This window comes from Cyprinus carpio, chromosome A17, assembly GCF_018340385.1.
Source record: "Cyprinus carpio isolate SPL01 chromosome A17, ASM1834038v1, whole genome shotgun sequence".
NCBI lineage: Eukaryota > Metazoa > Chordata > Actinopteri > Cypriniformes > Cyprinidae > Cyprinus > Cyprinus carpio.
The window spans coordinates 26,014,641-26,034,234 of record NC_056588.1 but is presented as its reverse complement, the minus strand read 5'-3'; the positions used below and the strand labels follow the sequence as shown (position 1 = coordinate 26,034,234).

Genomic DNA, 19,594 nt, shown 5'->3' with positions numbered 1-19,594 from the left:
TATTTAAAAAAAAACAAGCGAGCAGCAAGCGAGAGAAGCGAAGACGAAAAAGCTAGCTTTGGAGAGAACAAAGTTTCCTTCAACAGAGCAGAAAAAGGCACCTGAATTTATTATTTCATCTTGGCATTTGACAGTTACTGCAGTGCCATCTTCTTATTCTGAGCGTGTCGTATTTTATTCATAAATCCAGAGGTGGAATAGTTGATGGTCGAGTGGAGGAGAGGGAGTCGGACCGGAGAAGAGCGCAGAAGTTCTTTGTTTTGGCTGGGTCTGCAGGGCCGTGCGTGGCCTGTGAGCGGCGTCGCTCCTGACACGGCTAATGATGTACGGTAATGCGCTCTACGCCGGATGACTGCTGACACGCGGGAGGCCGCCATCAGCTTTCCGACGAGAGTGTCTGGAATTCTGGGACACGCTGAAGAAAGCGATTCATTAAATGTAAGACAGGTATGACACCCCACTTCAAGAGCCGGCAGCAGCTCTATGTATGGAGGGGAGGGTTTTGTGGCCATAGCGGGGAGGAGATGGCAAGTACAAAGGAATGCCTGGCTGTTTTTGGAGATGACATAAAACTAGGAGGCAGGGAAATGGAGGCAGGAGACTGGAAAATAATGGCTAATGGAAGACTTTAGCCTGAGGCGCTATGCCTGCTTTGCCTACTTCTGTATAACTAGTATATTTATAATTCAAATACATACCTTTAATAATTAACCACCACTGACTATTAAAGGAGAATACAAGATTCGGCTCAGTTCTGACTGCATCAAGGAACAAAAGGATGATTCCATCAGTTCTGCTGGACTGTTTGACAGCGACTCCAGAAACCGTCAGCTAAACGCGGTTTGACGGATTGTTGCCAGGTTCAGCGAATCACGCTTATGTCCAATCTGTAGGTTGGTTATTTGCTGAACAGTTGGATTATTTAGGCCCGGCGTTTGCTTTGATTTAAAAGCTATAAGTCACTTACAGACTTTTCTTTACCATTTATTCCAATACCAAATGACAAACTCTGATTATAAAGAGATTTCACAGACATTCATGATGTGCGAAGGCAGCTGGTCTTCAAAAGAGATAATCTGACCTCATACTAATATTTGTTATAATATTAGGCTGCCCCTAGAATGATATGAGCTCTGAAAGTTATATCGATATCTTTGAATATCACAAATGGTGTTTAAGAATATGTCTATCAAATTAACTACACAACAAACGATCACTGGTCAGCTCAGTCTATATGATCTGTCATAATTAACCACAAGCGGTTTATTAAAAGGCTCCTGAAGTTACACTGTGAATGTAGGACATTTCTTTCATTTTTGATATATGCATAGAGTATAACATCTATAATGCTCGTAATGAAATGTTAAAATGGAATAAAAGTAAACATCACAGGAGATCTGAGCAACACATTTAGAAAACGAGAGATATTCATCAATCTGGAAGGAGAGTTAGGCTCATAATAAAACATACAAATTTAATTCAGCGCTGTATGCTTTTGTTACAGCGCGCTCGTGTTAGTGTTGTAGAAAAGCCTGCGCTGTTTCGCATCAGGAGATTTTTATTCACTTTTAAATGACCCATAAAAATGTGAAACTAATGAAAGAATATTGTATAAAAAAGAAACGGTGAGTATCTGAATAGGACATCATCAGTGGGTTCATTTATTTACTTGCAGCATCTCTTCAAAGGTTTTTATTACAAATCACATACAAATCCAATTCATAATTATCTCCTCATAGAAAATAACACATGATGTATCTTCAGAGTTTATCAGAGAAAATGAGCTTGGGGCACAAGAACATCAAAAATGCATGCAGGTAGTGCTCACTAGATATCATCAGTGGTGTTTCTAACTATCATCTGTATTTTCCACAGCAGTTCTACAAACAGAGAGCACCAAAAATGGAAAACATTTGCATATATGTGATAATAAGCTTGATCATTTGGAGGTGCCACATGTCAGGATATTCCTCTTTGATGTTGCTCATACATATTAAAAGTCCTCTGAGACATCAGGACCACTTGTGAATTGTGTCTGTTTAATGCTCTGGTGTGTGTGTGTGTGTGTGTGTGTGAGAGAGAGAGACTTCTGCATGCTGTTAAATTGCTAATAGACTTTTAGTTTACTCGCACAATTATAGTACAGTAATTCACAATTACTTAATAGTAGTATGGGGATTAGGAAGCCTTGTGCTGCACTGGGATATTTCATTAGTCGTGCATTTCTGAATTTTCATTGCTGAGGTCATGCAGGTCAAACAGAATCTTAATGTTTACATAGTTGAGAATGCCTGAACATTAAATCTTTAGTTCTGCTTTATAATAGCAATGCTCAATTCTTGTAAGATCATAATTCCACCGTACATACATGTAAACACTGAAAAGCATTCTGTCTATACTTCATGCATCACATTTGTGTGTTCACAAACACAATAATCACAAATAGTCCCATTTGTGTTTCTCTAGCTCTGCTGTGTTAGTGTTACCTGTTTGATAATAAAGAATGGAGTGGTGAATCAACCACAGAAATGAACAGCTTTCTAGTGCCTGCACTCATATCCCATCAGCTCCTGACAGTCTGTCAAGTGTTCAGCCACAGGCCAGAACACAACAAAGACGAGAACAGCCAGAACTCAGCCCAACTCACTTCACCAGGAAACTTGGACTTTTTTTGATGAAGTTTTGACGTGTGACTTTTGTCCGTGTAGATTCACATATAGGCCTGTACACACACACACACACACACACACACACACACATAAACCCCTATAGATGTGCCTCTATATGTGTGTGGTTAGAAATAACCATAGGCTTTATTTCATCATTCACCAAATATCTTTTCTTTCAGATAATTCTCTCTTCTGTCCATTCTTGAGCTTGAACACAGAGACATTTTACTTCTTTGCAGCTCTCAATAATTCATGGCCTGCTCTTTGGCTGTGTGAATATTTACATGTAAAGTATCCCTCGGAGCTGGAGGAGGGGGGCATGTTTATAATGTTAAACACTCAAACGTCCCTCCAGACTGGATTAAGATTCCAACAGTTTTGCACACCAACTGGGCCACTGCAATTTTTTTTTTTTTTAACTTGCCTCATCGTTTAATTTTGACTAAATAAATTACAATTCCTCGAGATGCAACTGAGTGAGATTATTGCATTGTGCATTTGAGGAAAATGTGCAATACATTTTACAAGCATTTATTTTTGGTGGAATGTGTCACATCTTTGGATTCTTACGATTAAATCAACAGCTGTGGCTGTAACATGAGCGGAAATACGTCATCATGCGTACGTTTACATTATTCGTTATGATCTTAATATAGGCTTAAATCTGCAGTAAAAAATCTAAATTAACCGGTTTAACAAAAGTCAAAAATACTAGGGGAGTACATACCCCTTACAAAAAATGAACCATGGTTTTATTACAAAGGAAACCAACAAACCAGATTTAAACCACGGTAACCACATATTAACCATGCTTTTGCTACAAACTTAGTTTAATCATGGTATTTGTAGTAAAAATGTGGTTATGCAAATTGTAATCAATACGCCCAAAAATAAGTAAATAAAATAAACATGGTTACTATACTTTTACTATAATAAAACCATGGTTAATTTTCGCAAGGGTCTACACGAAGTTATACCAACAAAACTAGTGATGGGTTAAATAAGGCAGAAATTAAGGTAGCAACTGCATGGATACTTTTTCACCGCAAGCAGTATTAAAATCAATGTTCCTGTAAAACTGGCATTTTAAACCCGACTCTGAATGGTTTCCGTGGTTGTGTTGTACACCAGCAATAGTTCGGGGTCAGCAGCAGTAGAGAGGCACGCAGGGCTGTAATGTAAGTGCTGTCACATCCTCGCGCTGTCCCTGTGGCGGGCGTCTCCTGGAGATCTGGGGCCGCCTGCGAACGGAACGCTCCTCTTTGATACTTCACTCTGCATTTGAATCACTGGTCCCTGTGTTTGACAGTGTGTGGTAATTACCTGGCTCCCCTGCTTGATCGTGTAAACTCTCCCAGAACCAAGGGAGATACCGTCAAATGGGAAGATGTTAGAAAAACAAAACAACAACAAAGAAGGCAACGGCATTTATTTGAACACATCGCGAACAGCTATGTGGATTTTACACCTTTAATTTGAACAGTGGAGATGGAAAACAGTTCTTCTTAGCATGCGCTATGTCGGGTTTTTGTTTAAATAGCGGGAAAGCAGGAGTCCTGAGGGGGCCCGTGATTCCTGGAGCTGCATAATGAGTGAACCTGTGGAAAGTGGCGCTTTGTTATAGTTACGTGTATGAACACACGGTATATTTGGAATACCTGCACTGCAACGAATTACCAATAAGCCACGAACGATATGCATTTGTCCTCTAGCCTGGAAGCAAATAATTAGCGCTAATGAGTTGTCAGTGAACTAAGTGGGCGTGGCTCGTGTTTCGACCTGTTTTGACACGCAGTCATTAAAACTCTAATCTACGTGCAAAACTTTAACCCCTTGTAGCGTTAAGCGCATTTCTTAAAAAATATTAATAGCCTACTATATATTACTATTATTATTTTTATATATAGCCTATAAAAAATAAAAGAACTTTTGGCTTATCCATACTTTAAATGTAGGCATTTTTTTTTACATGGCAACAATTTATTAGAAATACTCGCCACATACTGGCCTGTATAGTAGCCTAAAATAAAAAATAAATAAATAAAAACAATCTCCACAAAAAAAAAAACAAAAAAAAACAAATCTGCTCTAATCAGAGAAAATACGTAAAATACGTGTCGTAATGACTTTCTTCTTGTTGCGGGATATGAGTGGAGTAAATTAAAGGTGTTGGGTGAATTTAATGTAAAGGTGTCAGAGCTTTAAGCCTCTTAACGCACACGAGACGCGCGACACAAATAACACATTAGCCTGTTATCCCCAGATCATTAGTAATCGAGCATTTCTTTCGTTTAATATTCTTCATGTGGACACAGAAATCTTTTGACATATATAGCCCTGTTTCAAAATACATGTTTATTTTACAAGAGTTGGTCGGATTTCAGCAGGCGCTATAATGAGTTTTATTTATTTATCGCTTATTTTTTTATTTATTGCTTGTTCGTTTATTAGCCATAATATAGGCTACTATTTTATTTAGTACAGTAAGGACTATATATGGTTTCCCCCGCTTTTCTTTAAATCTAAGATAACATCGGATATATTGCACTTCCTAAATGTAGAAAAGGATAATTAATCGCAATAATAACAAAGCGTTAAGAATTCGTACTCCCTTTTCACTGTGTGATGCATATTAATACATTTATTGTTAAGAAAATAATTATACATATTTTTGACCTATCAGTGATGTTAAATATAGTAATGTCTACATCTAACATTAATGGAATTAATGGAATTAATGTTAGGGGAAAAAAGACACGTGAAATATAATCGCGTAATTTTGAAATGAACCTTCTCTAATTGTAGAAGATAGCGTGGAGCACTCAACAACAGCAAAAGATACTAAAACATTATAATTTATGAAACAAAACCGAATAAAACAAACAAAAAATGTATCGTATGCGCAAACTCTTCGTAATCTGTTCATTTCGCTCTTCGTAATTGGCTCATGACAAGCTTTGTTCAAATAAATATAATTAATTCAAAACAAATTTCGTCGATATCTGTATTTCTCTCACGATATCAGTTTCTTTATTTTAATTTAACTAGAGTTCACAGTGAGGCGCATGATTGATCCGGCAGGTGTCGCTAAAGAGCTGCAGACTCGCGTTTCAGACAGACACAGACACACATACACACACACACACACACACACACACACACACACACACACACACACACACACACACACACTGACAACCCACAAACACACACACACACACACACACACACACACACACTGAGCGTCTCACAGTGCAGTGAGAATAATGCCACTGAAGGAAAATACGCCTTTCATACTCAAGAATTTCCAGTTACTCACGAAACTTCTCCAAACACTGGAGCTGTACAGCTTCCTTCAGGGACAGGAGTGACATGTTCCCTGAGGTCAGAGAGAGTTTAGATGCAGTAAACAGAGAAATTATTATCCTAACATAAATATTCACTAAAGAACAAGACCTCCACGCCTATCAGAACTTAAATGATTAAACATCTTAAAATAGAGATGATTCATCTAGAAATCCTACCTTTTTTAATGAAATTCTGAAATGTTTCTAGCTGAGCAAATATAGGAGTGAACAGCTCGAAGCGTGTTTTTAACTATACTCTCGCTTTGGAGACCTGTTGTTCTCTAAATCTGTTTATAGGTCGGCTATAAAACAATTCAAATTTTAGAACAAAACCATTAGAATTAAATAGGATCAAATAGTTTAACAATTTGAATATTTAACATAATTAAGATTTACACAAACGTTTTTGTTGCTATAAAACTGTTTACATAAAGTTAGACTATTTCATAAAACTTGAAACGCCTCTGATGGTTTACATTTCGATGATATTGTAATGTTTATTTTGTATTATGTTTTTCATTTAAAAAATGTTGGAAGTTGATGAGTTTAAATGTGTGAGAGGTTATGTGAAAGTGTTGGCGTTGAAATGGATTCTCCGCCGCAGCTGGGCAGAGACATCGAGAGCTTTAACCCTAAAATGACCTCAATTTGACACCAGCAGATGAAATTTTACCTCCTGTTAATGCCATCTCTGCCGGACCCACGGATCCCCGTTCACAACACAGAGTTGAGCTTTTATTTTTTATTATTTTAAAAGTATCTTTTATTCACTCGGTAGGTTCTTTTAAAACTAAAATACTAAATATTTTTAAAACTAAATATTTTTTTTTTTAAAGTATCTTTTATTCACTTGTTAGGTTTTTTTAATTGTAAAATTTTAAATGTTTTTCTCTGTCAGTGAAGTTCGCAGTATGAGCCGTGGTGTCGGGAAACTGCAGTTTTAATACAGTAAACCCGCTGATTATTCCGGTGATGCAGTGGATTAACAAACTGAAAAGTAAAGCAGTGCGCTTCCATCACTGGATGCTTTAATGCTTCTCAAAACATGTTTAATCAACCGAAAACGTTAACTAACAGAGCATTTCTCTAAAGGTATTGATTTATTGTCTGACTTTATATATGTGTTTCAGTAGATTTCTACGCATTATTTATAAAGTTATAGTCAAATTCTTTGCTGTGATTGTGAAGATAGTCGCACTCTCCCTGCGCCGCGGCAGGCTCGGTTCTGTAAGGATGCGATGGACTTACCGCGTCTCTATAGAGATGGTCCTCATCTTCTTCCTCGCGATGAAGCAGTGGTCAGGCAGCGCGCGCTCTGTGTCCACTGCAGTCGCTATCGCACAGTGAACCCTTCACTTCTACTCTCTCCTCGTGGTCTTCCCTCCCCTCTGTCATAAACAGAGTAGTTGTTGCATTTATGAAATCCGTTTTAATTGCTTGCTTCATTAGAGCTCGAGCCCGTGGTTCGGGCGTCTGCGGAGCACTTTATTGACCTTGTTTGTTGAGATCCCGCACGAGTTCAGCTCCACTAAGCCGTGAATTGTTAATTTCGACAACAAAACAAGTCAAGGAGCTCTAAATGTAGACATTTATGTAAAAATCGGTCGATAGGACGATGATGTCACATGTGCCGCGATGCAGGCTATATGATCATTGATGAGGAGTAGTATTTTAAGGGTCTGTTTGTGGTATTTGGGGCCATCTGTAGCACAATCAATATCATTGCTCCTCCTCTGAAACTTCAGGCCTTCCTAATGATTGATGATCTCGGGGCTCTTTGATAATTGAGCGCGCGATGCACGGCTCACATTTCAATCTTCAAATGCTATTGGACTAAAGACAGTTTCCAAACATAAACCTAGCTTTTTTTCCCCCTTTTTCTTCTCGCGTGTGGAAAAGTTTACTTTATTCTAAAAGGGGCCTGTCTTTTTTTCAACCTTGTTGTGCCTCGCACAAGAAAAAAAAGGGGGATGTGACACTCGATATCGGTTGTATCGCATCGCTCAGTTTTGCATTAAGCAAAGTCGGGCTGGAATGACTTTGCTCTGTCCAATAACGATACTAATAGCGCTATTTTAACGTTTGGACGCGTGCCCAACGCGCTGCGACGCCTCTTCTCAGCGTATGTGAGTGGGATCTGCGGTGCGCGGAGTTGCGTGGCTCCCCCCTCGCGCACTGGACGCTCGCCTCTCGCGCAGGGTTTGGCGTGGAGCTCGCGCAGGACTGGCTGTGCTCAGCGCCACTTCCGGCTTCCGTCATTTCATTCTCCCGCCGATGCGCGCAGCTCAACTCTCTGCGTTCTATAAGCGAGCGAGCGGCCGACCTGCCAACACTCACTGACACTCACTCATCTCAGACCGCGCCAGAGATCGCCGCGTTTTTACAAACTCTCCTCTTTTCCTTTTTTTTACTGTAGTAATAAAACAAGAAAGCGGACCGGAGGCATAAAGGAGACAGGGACTTGTGGGATGAAAACGGGGCTAAAAAGATTCATCCTCTCTTGAACATCATCACCAACCATCATTCATTCATTACCTTGACAACCTCTGGCTTTGATTGACAGCTGGAGTGGCAAAAAGCCATGAGACGCGACAGTTTAGTTACACGCAGGTTGTTGATGGGCCGGCTGTAACCTTCAGTTTGGTGCTCGACTTTTTTTTTCTTTTCTTTCTTTTCTGGGGGGGCAAAGAGGAAAAGAAGAATAATTGCAAAACTCTTCCTGATGCCTGCGCTCGTTCTGGAAAATAGGAGAATTGGGCAAGTTGCTTGAAAAAGGGGATCTATTGCAGCGCATGAGTTTGTGAGCGGACTGGGAAATTAAATCTACGACACAGATCCAGAGGTTTATTGGAGCGCAGGCTGATGGCGCAAAGGGTAGGTTTAAAATCTCCAGCACTCACCTCCACTATACACTATCTATCACAGGCCTCGACTGTCGTCGCACGCGCAAAACTCCTTGAGTCTGACGCACTTGATTGGGAATATTCGCCGCGTCTGAGCGCCTGAGCTCCGCCGACGATCTCCTGCAGCCGCTTTTACAGACAAGCTTCGGGAAGCACAGCTTTACCATGTTTTTGGTAATTACGAGCAAATACGCCAGCAAACTTTAGTTCCGCGCGAGACCTTTTTTTTCTAACTTCTTTTTCCCCCACACTAGCCCTCTTTCTCTGCAGCCTTGTCTCTTTTCGTGCTCTTTCTGACTCTCTGCTTCTCTTGCAGTACGATGAGTTGGCTCATTACGGCGGCATGGACGGGGTCGGTATGTACGGGGATCCTCACGCGCCTCGGCCGCTGCCGCAGGTCCATCATCTGAATCACGGACCGCCGCTCCACGCCAGCCAGCACTACGGCACACATGCCCCCCATCCCAATGTCATGCCCACCAGCATGGGCTCAGCTGTCAACGACGTGTTAAAGAGGGATAAAGATCAAATTTACGGGTGAGTTCCGTTTTAATATCGGACCCGTGAACTGCTTTAGTCGGGCTTCTCTTTCCCGTAATAGTTTTTTTTTTTTTCACCACGTTTCTGGAACTTTAAGTATTTAGTATTAGTATTTTTGTGCGGCTTTTAGCAAGCATTGCTATAGTAGACTTCACTTTGCTTTGCACATTATTTTTTAAACCTTGTTTTTACTTGACAAAGAAGCTTGCAAACTTTAGGCTACCTAAAAATAATCTCATGATAAGCTTGCTGCTTACATTCCATTTAAGTTCAAAATCACTGCAGCTCAAAACAAAGTTACAAAACCCGATTCTGGTCGAGTGTAAAATGTGTTTGATTTATCAATCTTTTCCGAACTGTAGTATCTGAATATTTTGTTTCGGGATGCAGGGCTATTTCTCGCCGCGCTCCAGCTATTACACACTCTTGCTCATGTTATTCGTCTGAACTGAGCGTGATGTTGTTGTCTCTGCAGTCATCCTCTGTTTCCTCTGCTGGCTCTGGTCTTTGAGAAGTGTGAGCTGGCCACATGCACTCCCCGCGAGCCCGGGGTTGCTGGAGGAGACGTGTGCTCCTCAGACTCCTTCAACGAGGACATCGCTGTCTTCGCCAAACAGGTCACTCGCGACCCTCACATCTAACACCTCGTGCCTTTCCATGCGTGTTTAAAGCATTAAAACAAAGAGAAAAATAATCGATTACTTAAAAGCGTCCTTTTCATTTAAGACCGCTAATTTTATTTCCATAAATGCACTTGGATGTTGCAAGAAGCTACATTAAGCGACATTTTTCTACTTTAACCAGATTAGTGAATGTTAATGCTTTTTATTTTTTTTATTTGATTATTATTATTATTATTATTATTATTATTATTATTATTATTGAATTGCTGCATATATTTTCATCGATTGCTATTAACCTTCATTCTGATTTGTTTTAGGTCCGCGCAGAAAAACCTTTGTTTTCTTCGAATCCTGAATTGGATAATTTGGTAAGATAACGTTTCGGCACTGATTGTCTTCAGAATAGCCGTGCACTCGAATTCTCTTAAATGAGTGCGACTCATTTTTTTAGAGACTTTTTTTTCCTGCAATGGATCTGGAGATAGTGAAAGTAATCCGAGTGGATCTAATGTGTGGCGGGGCTGTTTGAAGTGAGCAGGAGAGCCGCTCGCAGCGGTGTAGTGTGAAATAAGTCACTCATTATAGGGCTGAGATCACCATCAACACCCTTAACACTTCACACAAGCCCATCATTCCACCTGCAATTTTTCAATATAAAAAGAATTGCTTTTTATTTCTCAAGCACATTATTGAATTATTTCTTATTATTTAATTACATTTTTTTTTCTGCTGAAATGGGAGGTTTTTGTTCACTGCAAAATATAATGCAACGAATATTAAAATTAAATTGCAAAGAAGGCACACAGCTAACGACGTCCATTTCTCTTTACAGATGATACAAGCCATACAAGTATTACGGTTTCATCTTTTGGAGCTAGAAAAGGTAATCTTTCATTGATTTGTACTGATTTAATTTAAAAATAACATTTGGATGGATTTACTTCTCTCATCATCAATTTGTGATTTTTTTGTGTGTGTTAATTTATTTTGTAATTAATAATTCTGATTTTTTATGACTTACTGTAATACAAATAAAAAAATAAATATTAATTGACTAAATTACCCCTAACATAATTTGACATTAAAACCATGTTATTTCCACGTTCCGTAGATAGTGGTTTAAACGGAATGTGACAGAAATATTTGTATTTATTACACATAGGCCTAAATAAATAATTTCAAGAACAAGTTATAGTTTCTGCGAAACGATGATGTTCATCTGTTAGCGTTTATTTTTGTCGATTAACTTGTTGCACGGTTCTCTAGAGAATAATAAGCATCGCTACAATTTCTATTGTTTCCCTGCCTTTGCTCATAATGGCCTTTAATTGTGCTTCTTTCTGGAGCGGCTGTTGACAGAGCTTTTCTTTTCTCTGCTCAAGTGCACGAACTCTGCGACAATTTCTGCCATCGGTACATCAGCTGTTTGAAAGGAAAAATGCCCATAGATTTAGTGATTGATGAACGGGATGGCAACTCAAAATCAGACCACGAGGACATCTCGGGATCTTCAACTAACTTAGCCGATCATGTAAGTAACAGGACGGGTTCATTGTTTCTGCGTTGGATATTATATGTAGCTAGCCCATACCATGAAATAGTAACGTAGACGGCTTATAATATATTAGATATGATATGCTTAAATGGACTCTTGGCTGAAAGTTTCAGGCGATTTTTCTGAACATGTAGCTTGTGAGCAAATACGGTGTGTTTATGGAAATCTCGCTCTCTTTTTTTTCTTTTAGTGCCGGTAGTTGTTGTAGGGATTATTTTATGTTTTATATTTTAGTAGGTCTATGTCTTTATCTTGGGCTGTTGAAATCGCATTGCACACGACTGCTATTAAACAAATTAATATATAAGACATGGATAGGCCTAAATGTGATGGTGTTAAAAGCTATTTTACATGCCTCAGTGTTATGTGAGCATGCACACTATTTTTATTTTTTAAGTTGTGGAGAGTCAAGGTTATAATGTGCTTCCCTATAGTTTTCCAGGATGATGATGTTGTCTTCAGTGTGTTTAGTTGACTCTTGTTGGTCTTCGTTGTGGTTTGAGTCCGACGCTCCATTATAGTGAATTCAGCGACGACTCGGAAGCTTTACATTTCAGTGACAGCGGCTGTGTTTAAACGTGTTGATTTCGGTGTTGTAAATGTAATGTTGGGGAAAAGAAAGTTTTCCGCGTCGTGTAGTTCATATCGAGCGTCATGTGTGACTGTGAGGAGCGCTGTATGTGGAGTTCACAGCAGCAGATCAGGCCTGCTAAGAGTTCAATCAGATCTGAGGCTTCTGAGCATCTTCAAATCAAACTATACTGCATTGAAGTGAATCAACTGAATCGATCGATTAAAAACCGGGAAAACAGTCAAACAATCAGTTAGGCTACATATTTATAAAGGCCTAGCCTACTTATAAACTCACTCGTGGTGTAAAATATGTGTTTAAGTGCAGAAATAAGACACCGTGGTTCTCTGCTGATTGCTGTTGGCTTACTTTTGGAAGCTCATGACAAAACGAGAAATGTCCAGAACGACACTCCATTCGACAGGACACTTGAACACCGACCTCGAGTCGAAATCGCATTCAGAATTATGTGGATTTAAATTCCCTTGACATCTTTTTTTTTTTTTTCTTCGAGAGGTTTTTTGTAGAAGATTTTTTTAGTCGTCGTTTATTTTAAAATTGTTGTTTTGTTGTGGTTGTATCGCCGTTTCCTTACGCTACAAATGTTTGTCTGATGAGCTGAATGTACACTGTGAGCTTTGATAGCTGGTGAAGGAATATTTCTATTTTATTTTTGTTTGCTGCTTTTGTAAATATGTAAGTAGTCTATGTGGGAGCATTAGGCTAGCCCGCTTGTGCAGCAGAGGGCTTTGTGTGTGTGTGTGTGTGTGTGTGTGTGTGTGTGTGTGCGTGTGTGTGTTTTGTGTTTGTGTGTTTGTATTTGCATAGTGTGCATGTGCGGCTGTGTTTGTTAATGAGAATAAATGATCTTAGGGCTGTTGCTGCTCCACAAACTGAGAAGCGCCACACTGGACTGATGTCCGGCTCGGCACAAAACACAAAGCAGACGACTGCTCCGACTAAACTACAAATCTAAATTACGGGCTTCAGATTTGTTAATATTTTATTTGGATCTTTGTATTTATTATATGGCGTTGCTTTTTGTATGTTTGAGGACAGCAGTTTGATAGTTGAATATGCAGATTTATTTAGGTTGTACCTTTCTCATCCAGCTTTGATATGCATTTTTAATATATTTTGCCCGGGGCTACATCATTTGGTGAAAGTTGCTTTGCTTTGGATGAAGGACATGCCTTGTGCTCTCTCTCTCTCTCTCTCTCTCTCTCTCTCTCTCTCTCTCTCTACCTGCTGTAGGCTGTGAATATAGGCATTTTTATTTACTATTGAATGCTACATTGTCTTTGAGTGTGGTTTATAGTGCTGTCAGAGTTTACAAGGCCTTTGTCAGGATGCCATTGTATTTTTGATTTGCCTCCTGTTACTGTCCAGCCCCTTAAAAACATTCATCCTGCAGTTATTAGAAAATAAGATTAGAAATTAAATGAAAGTATGCAGATTATTCAGCACAGCTGTACGAAAGAGATTGGCACGACTTGTTTAATGTTCTTTTTAAATAATAGAAAATACATCTGCCTTCCCTGTTCACTTTGTCTAGTTAATAATCTGTTAATAACCAGTTAATAATAAAGATACTAATTTAAATTTCATATGAATTTTTAAAAAAAATTCTCTCATAGTTGGACGTATGAAAAAAGCAGCTTGTGATATGTTGGTGGTGTTTTTGCCTCAGTGTCATCACTTTGATTTGACTGTGAGGTTATGAGATATTGTCTTTGGCACAAACATTTCTCCTAATTGTTTGTGGCTGTCAATATTTTTTATGTTGATAATAAATAAAAAATCTAAGTCCCATATAGAAATACATAAAACACTTAAAACAGAAAAATCTTCTGTGAGTGTGCTGTAGCCGCATGCAATAAGCTTAGAGGCCAGTATTTGTTTTTTAAATATTGTTTTTGTTTTGGTGATTTGTCATGATAAACTGTTTAGATGACCATAGCTTACAGGTCATATAGTCAGCACGCTCATATAGATCTCAAGGAAGCAGCACGTGTTGAGATGCTGCACTGATCTGGTCTGTGTGATCTGGGTTTGACTGCTCTCGTCTGGACACACACTCACTTGTTGCTGTGCTTCAGTGCTGCGGGCTTCTGCTAAGTGCTTCACAATCATTTGGATTGGTTTTCCAGTTTAATAAATTCATGGATTTCAGAACAGGAACTTGTTGATAGGCAGAAAGTATAAATTGGTAACCTGCAATTGTTAACTATTTCAACCCATAAAAATGAGTCCTGTTGGTGTAAATTAACTATGTAGTTGGATTTGGAGATGTTAAATAATATTTTAATTTGGATTACACCATTTAAATTTTTTCAGCATGTTTCATATAAGTGAGGTGTGTTTTTGCCTTTCTGTGTCAAACAGAAGAGCATTAAAAATATTCAGTCACGTCTCTTAAAATGCTCGGCTGTCAATTACTCGAGCTCAGCGAAGGCTCCTTTCTCAGTCTTGTCAGATAATTGGCAGTTTCGCTCTGAATAGTCATTCTGAGATGCTTCAGACCGTCCCTTTAACATGTTTTGGGAGCGCTGGTGTAATTACATGTTAAATGCAACAGAGCTGTGTGTGGATCTGACGTGCAGGAGGCACGGAGAAAGGTCAGGGGCTGAAGATGCACTCGCTTGTGTTTCGCATGGGCCATTTTTACGTGTTCGCAGCCATTCCCGATCCGACATACATTTTTCTGTAGGTGCGTGGTATCTAGTGTAGACTGTGAATGAAGGTTTGACTGGCAGGGCAGGGGTGGGTCGGGGTGGATCGTCCGCTCTCCTTCCCAACATTGTCTCCGGCTTTTATATTAATTACATCTTGCATTATCAGCGTTGACCCCGTGCGACCGGCCCCTGGAGACACGGCGACCCACTATCTTATTCTGTATCTGCTCTATTGTGCCGGGGCTGTGTTTGCGGCCTGGTAACGGCGCTCTTTAACACAATTAGAGCAGAGCACGCAGCGGCTGCGTTTGACTCCTAATTATCCGCAGCGATGGGGAATAGTCACATGCTCGCTGCTTTCTTTCCTGGGTGGGGTGGAGGCTCTCTCAGCCGCTTGGGTCACACGATGTCTCTCACTCGCTTTCTTTACAGCTTGTTTGAACTTTAATGGACTCTTGGGAGCCCTGACAACTGTTTTGTTGTGATGTGAGGCCTGAGAGAGAGAGAGAGGGGCGGCTGCATTATTCATAAGGAAAAGGGCTGCTTTTTTGCTGCCGAGTGGCGTGAGGAAACTGGATATCAGCTGCAGAACTCTGGGAAGCTCGCAGGGAAACATGTAACCGTCAGCACTTACGGACCTGCGGCTGTGTTCGAGTGGAGCTGCAGGAGCGTGTGTGTGTGTGTTTTTAGGCCTGTCTTGCGGCGGTGGGCGTCTCAGCTACGGGAAACAGAACTTGGAATAAGCCATGCTCGAGCTCGTTCTCAGTGTATGAAGCTTCAGCTGAACTGCATCACACAGGCGGCTGTTTTTCCTTCCACTCTTCTCTAAAGACGTGCTGTAAATGTTCCCACAGAGCCAGCGTCATTTTCGCTGCAGTCATACGAAACAATTACATGAACAACAGCTGATATTCATCTCAGATAAACACTGCAGCTAGTGTCTTATAGTTTGGGAAATAATATAAAAAAATGGCATAAATCATACTCTCCGTGATCTTTTGGAATAAAATAGTTTGATGTAATGTGAAAACATACTTCTGATTAATTCCAGCAGCTCGAGTGTATCTCCAACAAAATCCCTGATTATCTGAGTCTGATCTGAACAGTTTGAGCAGCAGATTTAGCACAGATTGATGCTGCTTCACACCAAGAACAATAACTATTACTATTACGAAAATTATATTTATGTCCACACTAATGAAGCATATCTTTCTGTTTCTTATAAGTGGCACTGCAGTTTTTTTCGTCTGCCGCTTTAAATGCTAAGACTTTTTAAACTCAGATGGTTTCTGATTGGCTGTTAGTGTTTTTATTTTTCATCAGCTGGCAAAGAAATCTGATTTCACTGATAATCATTATCACCATAGTTGTAGTGTGGACTTTCTTGTTATCAATTAAAACTTTATAGACATTATAAAGTTAAACTTTATTGATGGATAGTATAGATAGAACTAGACTGAGAGTAAGAATAGTCACTTATTTCATATGCAAAGACTGGATTAGCATAGGTCTGCATCATTTATAACGATAACATTTATAATGATAGTTCATATTAAATAAAATAATGATATGTCCGTGGTAGAGCTCTGTGAGGTACATAGACATACACCCTTAAGTCTCTCTCTGTGTGTGTGTGTGTGTGTGTGTGTGTGTTGCTCACTGTCTTTCTGCAGATATTGGTGTATCTGGTGTGTGTGAGTTTAATACATTTGTTTGGACGGGACTCTGTTGCATCAGATGCACACTTCACACTCATGAGTGACAGACAACCTGCATTTGTTACTTTAAGGAGATATTTCTACCAGATTTAACCTGTACAAATGAGCTTTGCTGGTATAAATTCATTTAGGTTGATTTTAGTTTTAGTTTTATTGTTGCCATTTTTAGGTTACAGTTTTTCACAGTTTACATGCAGATGATTCACTGAGTGTGTTGTGTGTGTTTGAGTTAAAGTCTTTTTTTACTTGCTGGAGTGGCAAAGGAAATTCCTCCTCTTGCTCGTCTATGTGTTACACAGATAAAGCTCTTCCTGTACAGTACAAATCCTGTTTCCCCGCGGCCCGATCGGACCCTGAGAAACCTCAGGAAGGGTGAGGAGGAGATGCCCTTTTACACATGAAAACGGCCCCCCCGCTGTGTGTGTGTGTCAGATTAGATACTGTGTTTGCTGTTTGTGACAGTGGAAATGATGAATTGCTGCTCAAAACACAGACGTTTAGGTTGAGTATTAGAGTTCAGCCAAGTTTATGTCATTCCAAATTTGTGTGACTTTGTTTTTTTCTGAGGAACACAACAGAACATGTTATGCAGAATGTCCAAGTTGCTCTGTCTTTTCCAAATTATGTAAGCCATTGAGGGAGAATGCTGTTGAGCTCTAAAAATGACAAAAGTATCATAACATTATGACTGTATTTAAAATCCTCTAAATCATGTTCTGCTTTGTATGAGGAGCGGACAAGCACTTAATTCCCTGACGACCTTTCTTGACGTCTTTTCATTGAGACATTCTGCTAAACACCTGTTTGTGTTTTAGAGAAGAAAGTTATGGCAATTTAAAACAAGGTGAATAAAGGATAGCAAGTGTTAAAGTCATTGTTTTTGTTGAATTGAGAATTAAGAATGCTGAGATTGTTATGACACTGTTGGACGGCTTGTGTTGTGTTGTTTATATCATTGCAAAAAATGTACACTATATTATCACACAGCTCTATACATAAAGTCAGATACATAAGTACATTCAGTTTGATCTGCATACAAACAGTATGCTCACAAAAAGCAATATATACATACAGCAAATCTCAAAAGCATGATTGTTTATATTGTTGCAAAATGTAACTGTATTATCTTCTAAATGTGACAATAAGGCATGAAGATATTAAGACATTCTAAACTGATGATCTTTGAAATAATGAGCATCATGAAATGCGCTTTACAAATAACATGTACTTGGCGTGTAGACATGTATCTGATTGGTGAAGGGTTTGTCGGTATGTGTTCTGCACATTCTGCTCATTCACGGGTTCTCTCTCTCTCTCTTTGTGCTGTGGATGGGGAACGTGGACGGATGGATCCGCTCTGACCGTCTCCAGAACCCAGCGTCCTGGAGAGATCATGATGACGCCACGTCCACACACTCGGCTGGCACGCCGGGACCCTCCAGCGGAGGACACGCGTCACAGAGTGGAGACAACAGCAGCGAACAAGGTGATTCCTGTGATATACCTGTGCTTTCATCATGTTACTGAACCATATCTGACATGACACAAACACTGTTTACTGCACATGCAGGCCTGACCATGTGAACATGCATGTCTTTGTATGTGTGTGTGTGACCTATATTATGATAGTAAATACCATCCAACAGTCCCCATGAGGAAAGCAGATTAATGAGGTTTTAATTAAAATGTACAACTGCAAAGTGTTTTCTGTGAGGGTTAGGTCAGGGGTACAGTTGAGGCCCATTCATGCCAAGATCAATTACTATAATGATAACTAGCCTTTATTTGCACCCACACCAGCATACAATAACATTCTGTTTATTCTGCACTTTCTGCAGCTTTCAATCCTGTCAATGTTTTTATCATTAATTAACTGAAGAAAAAAAAACTGTTTTAAAAGTGATTCCAAAGACATAATTATCGTTATAGTTGTGGTGTGGACTCACACCGTTATTAAAATTTCATAGTTATAATTCTTGGTGTGAACAGGACCTTTAGGGTTAGGGGATAAAATATCATTAGGTCAGTATAAAAATTTGTATAGTCTACTAATGATATAGCAATATATAATATATAATAGAAATGTAATCTAGTGTATGATCCATTGTGCATCTGTGTGTGATGGAGCAGAAGAGAGTGTTATTGATCACGCTGAAGTCATAAGTACCAGTGAGCTGTTCTCCTCGCTGCAGTTATCGACTCTCTCACACTGGATCCAGTAACGGCTGGTCGATATGGGCTAACACACTTACGGTACGGCACACAGAACTGCCTTGATGCGATCCGGTCAAGCCCCGGCCCAAACAAAACCAAACAGAGAGTGAGACCGGACACAGAGAGAGACAGAGACAGAGAAAGACAGGACAGAGAAAGAGACAAGGACAGAGAATGAGGACGGGACAGAGAGAGACAGGACAGAAAGTGATAGAACAGAGAAAGATAAGACACAGAGAGAGAAAGACAGGACAGAAAGTGATAGAACAGAGAAAGACAGGACAGAGAGAGACTGGACAGAGAGAGAGACAGGACAAATAGAGAGACAGAGAGAAAGACTTGACAGAGATAAAGACAAAACAGAGACAAGGACAGAGAGTGAGACCGGACAAATAGAGAAATGAGAGATGGGACAGAAAGTGACAGAACAGAGAAAGCCAGGACACAGAGCGAGAGAGAGAGAGGACAGGGAGAGATGGACAGAGAGAGAGACAGGACCAATAGAGAGACAGGGAGAAAGACTTGACAGAGAGAAAGACAAAACAGAGACAAGGACAGAGAGTGAGACTGGACACAGAGAGAGACGAGAGACAGGACAGAGAGACAGGACAGAAAGTGATAGAACAGAGAAAGACAGGACACAAAGAGAGAGAGACAGGTCAGAGAGAGTGGACGATAGAACAGAGAGAGACAGGACACAAAGAGAGAGAGACAGGTCAGAGAGAGACCGGACAGAGAGAGACCGGACAGAAAGAGAAAGTGATAGAACAGAGAAAGAT

At 39.8% G+C, this 19,594-nt stretch overlaps 2 protein-coding genes and 1 long non-coding RNA gene across 10 annotated transcripts in view; 1 reads left to right on the top strand and 2 right to left on the bottom strand.

Moving 5' to 3' along the window:
* LOC109061160 (CDAN1-interacting nuclease 1-like) overlaps window positions 1–19,594 on the bottom strand; it is a 790,471-nt gene that overhangs the window by 637,406 nt on the left and 133,471 nt on the right. The window lies entirely within an intron of this gene.
* On the bottom strand, window positions 1,631–7,402 carry LOC122148221. The gene is made up of 2 exons (XR_006162198.1): window positions 7,265–7,402; window positions 1,631–6,048 (listed from the first exon to the last, which is right to left on the bottom strand). It is a non-coding gene; the product is annotated as an uncharacterized LOC122148221 (long non-coding RNA).
* LOC109080805 (homeobox protein Meis2-like) overlaps window positions 8,236–19,594 on the top strand; it is a 61,303-nt gene continuing 49,944 nt past the window's right edge. The window contains exons 1-7 of one of the 7 annotated variants that reach the window (XM_042774531.1): window positions 8,236–8,890; window positions 9,236–9,456; window positions 9,935–10,076; window positions 10,400–10,450; window positions 10,915–10,965; window positions 11,464–11,613; window positions 17,931–18,087. In XM_042774531.1, the coding sequence (XP_042630465.1) occupies window positions 8,879–8,890; window positions 9,236–9,456; window positions 9,935–10,076; window positions 10,400–10,450; window positions 10,915–10,965; window positions 11,464–11,613; window positions 17,931–18,087 (784 nt within the window). In that variant the 5' untranslated portion in view covers window positions 8,236–8,878. Of the gene's footprint in view, window positions 8,891–8,950; window positions 9,094–9,235; window positions 9,457–9,934; window positions 10,077–10,399; window positions 10,451–10,914; window positions 10,966–11,463; window positions 11,614–17,930; window positions 18,088–19,594 lie in introns of those variants that run through there. The other 6 variants (XM_042774530.1, XM_042774533.1, XM_042774535.1 and 3 more) reach the window with 6 other exon arrangements.